The sequence below is a fragment of the Cryptotermes secundus genome, unplaced genomic scaffold (assembly GCF_002891405.2).
Source record: "Cryptotermes secundus unplaced genomic scaffold, Csec_1.0 scaffold561, whole genome shotgun sequence".
Lineage (NCBI taxonomy): Eukaryota > Metazoa > Arthropoda > Insecta > Blattodea > Kalotermitidae > Cryptotermes > Cryptotermes secundus.
Window position 1 is genome coordinate 782,517 of NW_019744119.1, and position 10,311 is coordinate 792,827.

Here is a 10,311-nt window from a genome sequence, read left to right on the forward strand (position 1 = left end):
ATCGCACATAACCTCCAATACTCTCACCGTTCCCAGTGTTGTAGTGCTTACGCAGGTAGAAGTATTTTAGGCACAATTTGTAGGCCTCCAATCCATCTGAGACTAATTTACAATAATAGGCCTATCCGTTACTGCATGTTGAATCAGTTGCCACTGTCAAGCCTGGGCGCAGCTTTGCTGGAGCATAAAGGTGGGGAAGGGGGGGACACCCGGAAAATATTTCTAGCAAAATTTCTCTTCAGGTGTTTTTTTACGGCTCCGGCTGTGTATTCGGAAGAGGGGAATAATAATTTTTTAAATAACTGCAGTTATTATAATCCATTAATTGTTTTAATATTTTCAGCTTTTCAAATTCTGATTCTCTCAATACTTTCTTTGAGGGGGGGGGGCTGATGCATGGCTTGCCCCATCAAACACCCTCCAGTCAAAGCCCACCCTATCAAACGGTAATAAGCCTACAGGCTACTGTTAGATTCACGAATTCAAACTGTGAGAAAAAAATTAAGCATTCTGGAGGTGTAGGCATTACTGCAAGAGTAAAGTTATACTAAATCAAATTGAAACCCATTTTAAAGAGAAAATTGCACAACTGTAATGTAACGCTGGCACTTCGATTTATCCTGAAAATTTTATATTAATTATACGTATTCAAATAACATACGTATATATACAAACTACAAAACAACAGGCCTTTTCATCGAAATGAAAGTGAGATCAGAATATCTACATTAAAATTCTCGGGTCGAAAATTTTCAAATTCAGTATTTGATGCCTGGAATAAAAACGAAAAGTGGGTGAGAAACTTGATTCTGTTTCCCCATGACGTAAGTTCCCTCTTGTTATTCTTACTGGGCCTAGAAGAGAGATATTCTCAAACACGTAAGCAATTTTACCGTTCATCCCGAAGAAAGAGTCCATCGTTTTTGTTTAACAGATCCACTTTCGGAATTATGAACCAGAGATTTTTTAAATACTATTTTCTTGTTTTCATTCTAAAAATAACTGGGTTTTGTTTTTCATCTGGATTATTTTTTAAATTTTCTGTGACTTGAAGAAAGCAGTCTTCTGGGATTTGGCACCGTGTATATGTGGTGTTAACCGACGTTTCGGAGGAACGTATCGCCCCCATCTTCAGGGTAGAAGAAAAAGTATAAGAATTCTGCAAGCGACAACACCGTGAGAANTGGAGTAGCTGATGGAAGCGGTATTTTATGTGCGGTCCTTACCTAGGCTATATAACGAGAGGGAGTCTTGAGACGGCGGTTAGAAGAGTAGGAGGTAGGTGTGAGAAGGCTACCAGCCTGCAAGGACGTGAGCCCGGGGGCAGGGAAATGTCCGCTGAAAAGGCTTAGCACGTGTTGCGGTGAACTGCAGAGTGTGTGAATTAGCAGTGGGGCTACAGTTACTTGTAGTTACATTCTGTGAGTGTTCAATAAATCAGATTACCAATCCAAACCCGTCTATAATCAATCACGTGACAATATCACACATCAGTCTTATATGCAAAAAAAAAAAAAATCAGAATTTAAATTATTTTCTTTAAGCCAGCTGTGGATCTCAAATTAGGATCTTCATATGAAGTTTTGAAATGACGTTCAAGAACTTCGCCTGATGTCCACAGGCTCCCACATTATTTAGGCAATCGGCTCACAGATGGCGGTAAAGTTGTCAGCCTTACGCGCCCGCCGCGCTTTACTCCCCAGGAAAATTATTTAATTAATTCCTGGTACTCATTTCTGTTAGAGGCTGAGTGAACCCCAGGGTCTAGTGCAGCGAGTAAATAAGTAAGCAAATCCCAGTTCACGGCCCATCTCTACTGGTCACTGTAAGAACGAACTACACTTTCATCATTCATTGACAAATCACGTACTGAGGATAGAAAGGGAAGAAAATAGTTGACACCCAGAGTGTTCAGTTTAGGCTTTATGCTAGAACAGAAGGGAACTCGAGCAGAAGGCTTACTACAGTCCATTCGCGGAGACGAGACAGTTAGCGTAAACAAAGCAAGCCCCGCGTCGCCACAGCTGACAGCAAGGAGTGGACAAAGTGCGCAGTTACTCAGTGTACTCACTGCATTCGGACGAACGTTAACCTGCATTCAGACTGAAGACGGAACTTTGGACGCCCCTGCAATGGTACACCCATCACGTGATCTCTGCATGATTTCATTCAAAGAGCGAAGGAGATACCGCGTGCATTTGTTTACGAGGACTCTCTCGTCTCCACGAATGGATAGTACATTCCATGCGCTTGTACTAAGGCGCATAACAAATGTGGCCTTGCGCTCTCAGTACACCAGATACTATTCATATCAGTTCTGTCTTTTTCAGCATGTCGATTTAAAAACGGGAGGCGCTGTTGAGTACACTTCGTTGCAAATTAACATAATAACATGAAAAAGGAGGAATTAGCTTCTTTATAAACATGTACATTTTTCTTTCATTGTCCAAAGACATAAAATTTCGAATATACAAAACTATAATTTTGCGTGTGGTTCTGTATGGGTGTGAAACTTGGTCTCTGACAATAAGGGAGGAACATAGACTGAAGGTGTTCGAGAACACGGTGTTGAGGAGAATATTTGGACCGAAGAGAGATGAAATCACAGGAGGTTGGAGAAAACTGCATAATGAGGAGCTTCATAACTTGTACTCTCCTCCAAGTATAATTAGAATGATCAAGTCAAGGAGGATGAGGTGGGTAGGCCATGTAACACGAATGGGGGAGACGAGGAATGCGTATAGGATATTGGTGGGAAAGCCAGAAGGAAAGAGACCACAGGGAAGAACAAGGCGTAGGTGGGTGGACAATATTAGACTGGATCTTAGAGAGATAGGATGGCATGGTATGGATTGGATAAATCTGGCTCAGGATAGGGACCAGTGGAGGGCTCTTGTGAACACGGTGAAGAACCTTCGGGTTCCATAAAATGCTGGGAAATTCTTGAGTAGCTGCAGAATTGGCGGCTCCTCAAGAAGGGCTCAGCTTCATGAGTAAAAAAAAAAAATCGAAATAGTAGAGCATAAGCCGTCTCTTTGAAAAAAGACAACTATACCCTCCTTATTCAGAAAATTAGCGGATATACCCACTTCATATGTTGCCATACACGTGTATGCTTTCTTTTGCAGCGCAAAGTGCATGATCAAGCATTTGAAAGCTAATGTTGCCCTTGGGTTCTGGAAAAAGTGTACGTACCGCCAACTTCTAGTATCACAGTTACGAAAACTGTTAAATTACGTTATTTCATGTTCTTACATCAAGTAATGTTCTAGCGTTGACATATACGGACCTCTTTTGCTGAGTTACATGAAAGTGGCCTTATATCATCTGACAGATTAAATTTTGTATTGCTTCGTTGTTGTAGGACGCAATTGTATGAAGTTTTCATAGACAGGTTTACACAATTGGGAAGTTTTTTCGTCGCTGTTGGCAGTTGGCAGAGCTGATAACAAGATTGCGTCGTATACGAGGAATCAAAAAGTACTTTTTATAAAAAACATTCACTCTTCTAATGGATCTGTTCCACCAAGGAGACAGTATCTTTTGGAGAAACAGACAATGTGTGTGATAAGCTTGCAAAGGGAAGTAAACGCAGCACACCTCTTCTTATGGAAGAACTTCTCGGTACATCATGGTAGGCAATAACAGGAAGTCCTCGAGATTGTGTGCGATATTTAACACAGCAGATTTGGTGATTTAACCAACACTGTATGGAAAACATGTCGTGATGACATGTTACACTTTTGATTACGGAGCTTACGGAGCTCTGCTTGAAGACGTTTGAAATATCCTGAAAGTCTCTCGGTGGTGCAACACGAACTCAAAACTTTTGACGGCATTGTTCTTCCACAAAAACACGTAAACTACCAGAAAAGTAAAAGGTGTCGATAACAAAGACCTTCTGGCCAGTTGTACACGAGGCTGTCTTGTTACTCAGTTCAGCGTTGCCAACGAAAACTGACCTACTTCCCAAGTGTGTAGCACGATCTGTGAAATTTTAACAAAATGGCGTTCAATAAAAATAAGTTGTATTATTTCAGATGATAAAAAGAATCCTATAGCAGGTCACGAACGAGCAGCTCACCTTCCGTGTCAGTGTATTTTTTTTTTCAGTTCTGTAATTTTCTGATTTCGATATGAGAGGTGGAATTAACTGGTATCGTTAAATGTGAATTTGTGTGTAACGATGTCCCTACATTCCAACCCAACAGTCAGGTCTAACAGATTTATCCTGAAAACAACAGAATAACCCATCTGGACACTGGCTATTACAAATTACGACAGCTATGTACACGATTTCTCGAATTCATGTTTTTAATATCTTAATACAACATATCCGAGTAAATTGAATCCGTATATGATTAACTCGTTATTTCTTGGTTTAAATGCAGCGCTCTCAATTGATAACACTACTTACTATATACAGCGTTCAGTATAATATTGAATAATGAATGGGACAGGTTGCAGATGGAAGCGGTCATGACCTAATTTATGGTACTAGGCACAGACTCTCCTGGATCTTTAAACCCCCGAAACTTACAAGCCTAAATGGTGTTACTAATACTAGAAATGTTATAATAACAATCAATTTACATTTTTTATTAGGCTTTTCTTTGGACCTGAGAAGTAAGAAACATTTGAGGAACATTCATGTATTACTTCACGTGTTGTGATGGTCAGCATCTGCTACCGTTGTGTGCTGCCCATTGCGGAATCATGTAGAACTACGTACTTTTGCGTGTCTCCTATGTTTCAATGCATCTACAGATGGCGGTCTCATCGTGTTCAATAGTGTGCTGCGCTCTTCTGGTCAATGTGTAGAGTGACCAAATACCATAAACATGGCGGAAGTTAATGTGTAGCTGATATGGGCTCTATTCTGTGTTTGAAATTTAGTGAAGGATACTGCAAAATAAAGTTTATGGTAGTACGGAGTAAGTGCAATTAACTGTAATGTGCAATTGCAACATACGTTTTCTTTGTGGTTACCAACATTGAATGAATATAGGCCATGAGAAGTAGACCAACTTCGAGTTTGATTGTTTCGGTGCGCCCAGAGAAGGACAAGTGTCAGAATAGCAACCACCTGGCCATTCATGTAGCTGCATTTCCGACAGTCGGAGAAATAACGTCGTCAGAGTGTCGGATTTCAGTGGGAGGATCCCGAATCCATCCCAGAAGCAACGAATGCCTCCATTATTGACGTCCATGGAACACACCAAGTCGGCTTACGGGAACAGCAATGGCCGAGACGAAGTCAGCAGCAGCCGTACCATCAGTACCGCGCAACAGACGAGCAACAGCAGCAGTCCTGTCAAACACAAGCCGAGTCCGTTCAGCAGGAAGAACGACAGCAAAAAGGGTAGCATCATCTCCTTGTGGACTGCTCTTTACGATTATGAGGCGCAAGGAGAGGATGAACTCAGCCTACGAAGAGGGGAAATCGTCGAGGTCCTGTCTAAAGATTCCAAAATTTCTGGGGATGAGGGCTGGTGGACTGGTAAAATTGGTGATAAGGTTGGCATCTTCCCAGCCAACTTTGTGGCCAAAGATGTCATCGATCATGTGTCAAGCGTGATAGGGGATATTCAACCAGTTGAGATAGATTTTTCGGAACTAGACCTGGAAGAAGTGATTGGGGTGGGGGGTTTTGGGAAAGTATACCGTGGGTTTTGGCGGAATCAGGAAGTGGCCGTGAAGGCAGCACGCCAGGACCCTGATGAAGACATAAATGTGACTCTGGAGAATGTGCGTCAAGAGGCGAAGCTTTTTTGGTTACTTAAGCATGACAATATTGTGTCTCTGGAGGGTGTTTGCCTCCAGATGCCCAATCTGTGCCTGGTGATGGAATATGCCCGTGGAGGTTCCTTGAACCGCGTGTTGGCAGGACGCAAGATTCGACCAGATGTGCTAGTTGACTGGGCCATTCAGATCGCCAGGGGTATGAACTACTTGCATAATGGAGCACCCATTTCACTCATCCATCGAGATCTCAAGTCATCCAATGGTCAGTACAAGTCAGATATCTTTATTTCAATTAAGTGTCCCTGATTGGTGGCAGTGGTGAGAAATTCTCATGGTAATGTAGATCTTCCTTTACACACCTGAATATGAAGCATTCACTGTTCATTTATTAGCTTTAGGAGAAACCATGGATACTAAATAATTTTTATTTCAATATTCTGATAGTGTTTCTATGCAGTTATGTAAATGTATCAGTAGGATTGAAAGCCGTTGAAATTGATGGATAGTTTTAATCTCAGTGTGCATTCTGTGTTGTGTCCATAAATAGAATTTGTTGATGAGATAGAGATGTTCAGTGGTCCCCTTAATCTGTTACTGTCTTAACTGTGTGTTTGTTCTTACATTTTTTGTAGCTGAAGTTCATACATTTGTTAAACAACTGACATATAGCTCTCTGTTACTACCACTAATGGCTCTACAGCCTAGTTTGGGCCATGGACACTTCCAAAACATTTTTCCGTTCTGTCCTGTCCAGCACCCTCGAAGGATTAGGTCATCATCCAGTGGGGCGTCCGGCTGTTGTCTTATTTAGATTTTTGTCTTTAAAAATTTTTGTGGGATGAGGATATCAGCCTCAAGCTCAACCCACCTGCCACACATTTTCTGTCAGGGTTGATTCCCTTGGGCATGTAGTCCTGTCTTAGGGTCCCTGACACTCACCCTTTGCCTTATGCCCATCTGCGACACTCCATGCTCTCACCATGAAATGCACCAGCTCTTGGAGCTGGAGAGTTGAAATTTACTTCCAGAGCCTGCTTTGCAAGAGGACATATCTCACAACTTAATAAGGAGCACCTGTTGGCATCAGTGCTTCTCTATGCAACCCATACCAGCTAGCTATCTGTTAGAATAACAAAATCATGGAAGATGAGTTGTACATGTGGCTTGCATTGGGGTTGTGAGAAATACATACATAATTTTAGTCTGAAAACTTGAGGAAAGGGACTGGTTGGGAGATATGTGTGTAAATGAGATGCTAATATTAAGATGGATCTTAAAGGAAAGGAATGTGGGTGTGAACTAGATTAATTTCAGTCCATTGGCAGGCAGGGACAGTCAGGTTCCATGGTAGTTGAGCAGTTTCTTGACCAGCTGAGCAGCTCTTAGCTTCTGAAAGAGGACTCTGTCTCATGTAGTTAGGCAAGTATGTGTGTTTAATATTTGAGATTCTCACAATGGCGTGTATTAAGATTATGGTGTCTGGGATGTGATAGCGTGTGGTCTGGTAGATAGGTACCAGTATTATGGAGTTGTCTGCTGCTTCCATCTTTATAGTAAAGGACAGGGGCACCAAGTTCTTCTGAACAGTGCTGATAATATCAAAATGTATTGTTTGACTAGACCATGAACCCTTGCCACCTTCAGTCCTTACGGCTTATTCCCTGTGGATTCATCATTATGTATAATCCTTCACTTCAGTGAACCAGATAGTACTTGAATCATCCCTTGAACCAAACCAGACTTGAATGGAGCTATTCCATAAATTTGCTAAAGTGGATTTCAGTTGCACATTAACTAAACTTTTAAGATTACTGAAGCTCATAGAATCATGCAAACAAAGGAGGCTCACACAAGGACAGACTGCTACATGCAACATTTAACAACATGTGCTTGCCCAGAGTAAGTTTACTTACCCATTTAAGTTTCTGTAGGCGCAATACATTAAGGTTTCCAAGATCCTCCATGTATGGAAACAGTTAGACACCCATATTCACACTATTTTAGTGCAGGGATGGGTAAAGTGTGGTCCATGGGCCAGATCCAGCTCTTGAGAGATTTCTATCTGACTGAGAGCCTTGTAAAAATTTACATATAAAATTATATATACATATATCTATTTTATTTTTTATTTCTGAAGCAGTGTTCTAGCATATTTTTTTAGGAAATGTATGACCTGATTTTGCAGTAGCAATCATTCATACCATAGTTTTTGTTCAGCCATTGTTCCTCAAATGCGACCCAGCAAAATATCTGCAACCCCTTATCTGGCTTCTTGCTATCGGAGTTTGCCCATCCATTCTCTAATATTTGGAAGCATTTTTTCCTACTTTTCTTAGTCTGTAAGGAGAGAGAGGCTCATATTATCATTATGTTTTTGTGTGTTTTAGTCCCCTAGAACAGTTACCGAATTAACAGATTTTTATGAAATGTGGAATGATTGAAGTGTACTGGAGGTCTCGCTCTCTCTCTCTCTCTGTACAAGATAAAATTGAACACAGGTCACAGCCTGACACCCTCAGAATTGAATGATATTCTGTGAAATTATAGCCTCAGTGGAAGAAAGTATTCCTGCAAAATTTTACTACTTTATGGCCACTAGACTTTTCAGACCGAACATCCAAAGTTACCAAAAAACTTGCACTACGGCTGCAGACTGTCTTGCATGACTTCTGCCCTAATAGAAACATCTTACTAATTTTATGCACATTTCAGAGCTAATAAAGTCCCCTTTCCATATTTCCTTTGACTTTGTATTTCTAAAAATGCGGTATTTACTTTTCTTCTTGTATGTTACATGCATGTAACTGTTGTTTAAAACATCTGCAGATAAGAAGTTGGGAATGCAGTGGGATTGGGTTTTGTGAAGCATTTTACCTTGAAGTCACTTCACTTGTACTGATGAGGCAACTTAATTTAACAAGTTTCTTGTAAATTGTTTACATGTATTAATTTAGGTTAACCCAAATTAACTATGTATAAATGTTGAAAAATGATACTAGTACCACTTTCTGTGGGGTACGCGGTAGCGTAGTTGGTTGAGGCACTATGCAACAAACTGTAAGGTTGTGGGTTAGATTCCTGAAGAGGTCATTCAATTTTTCAGTTGACCTAATCCTTCCAGCTGCAATATGGCTCTGGGGTTAACTCAGCCTCCAACAGAAATGAGTACCAGGAATCTTCCTGGGGGTAAATGGTGGCTGGTGCATAAGGCTAGCAGCCTCCCAGCTTCTGTGAGCCAGTTGTTTATAAAATGTGGATACCTGAACGTTTCACACCAATGTGGGCATCGACTGCCTGTTACAAGGATAGCTTTAACTTTTCAAAACATGTGTCAGCTACATGTGAGGTCATGCCAGTAGTTGATTATGTTAAGTGTGAAGATTTTGAAGGAAAATGGTCTGAATCATACATACATACATATATATATATATATATATATATATATATATATATATGTAGGCCTATAATAGCCAAAGGTCAGTATCACCCACCCTGTTTCTCTGTCAGTGTAATATAGAAGTATATCTGAGAAGAACTAATCTACTTTCCTTTTACTATATATTATTTGTTACAACACAGACTGCATAGAAAATGCCATATGCAGCATTTCTTCTGTTACGTGTGTGCATTCTTTGCTGTGGGAATGTGTTTACTGAGTTGTTGCCTAGCAACGTTAGGGTGGGGGACACAGACAGCAAGGTGATCTCCCACGCTTTTCATTTCTTTCAAAATAAGGATAGTAGGCTTTCTATGGAAAGGGGAATGAAAATCATGAATTAGGTACAGGTTTTTTGTACATAAGAGAATCATATCAGCAGTTAAGAAGGTAGAGTTCATTAGTGATAGGATATCATACATAATACTAAAAGGTCGCTGGTGTGATATCATTGTTATGAATGTTCATGTCCCAACAAAAGATAAAATTGATGACATAAAGTATAGATTCTGTGAAGAACTAGAACCTGTATTTGATAAATTCCCGAAGTACCCTATGAAAATTTTGCTAGGAGATTTCAGTGCCAAAGTAGGGAAGGAAGACATTTTCAAACCAACTATTGGGAATGAGAGTTTGCATGAAATTAGTAATGATAATGGAGTTAGATTAGTAAACTTTGCCACATCAAAAAATCTTACTGTCAAAAGTACAGTGTTCCCACATTGTAACATCCATAAATTTACTTGGACATCTCCTGATGGGAAGATACACAGTCAAATAGACCATATTTGGATAGATAGGAGACGGCATTTGAGTATACTTGATGTCTGATCATTCAGGGCACCAGACTGTGATACTGCCCACTACCTGATGGTGACAAAGGTTAAGGAAAGACTGGCAGTGAGCAAACAAACAACACACAAAGTTCATATGGAGGGGTTCAATCTCAAGAAATTAAATGAGGTAGAGGATAAAGAGCAGTATCATGTTGATATCTCAAATAGGTTCGCGGCTTTGGAAAACTTGGACACTGAGGTGGATGTTAATAAAGCTTGGGAAACTATTAGAGAGAATATAAAAATGTCTGCCAAAGAGAGAGTAGGTTATTATGAACCGAAGAAGCATAAGCC

General features: G+C 40.4%; 1 protein-coding gene across 1 annotated transcript; it reads left to right on the forward strand.

Annotated features, from left to right (window-relative positions):
• Positions 1 to 4,842: 4,842 nt before the first annotated feature.
• Positions 4,843 to 6,002, forward strand: LOC111874502 (mitogen-activated protein kinase kinase kinase 9; the record flags this gene model as incomplete). Its single annotated transcript, XM_023870060.2, is given in 1 exon segment — positions 4,843 to 6,002. A coding segment is annotated over 1 exon segment (815 nt), but the record flags the coding sequence as incomplete, so codon positions are not given.
• Between the last annotated feature and the right edge of the window lie 4,309 nt (positions 6,003 to 10,311).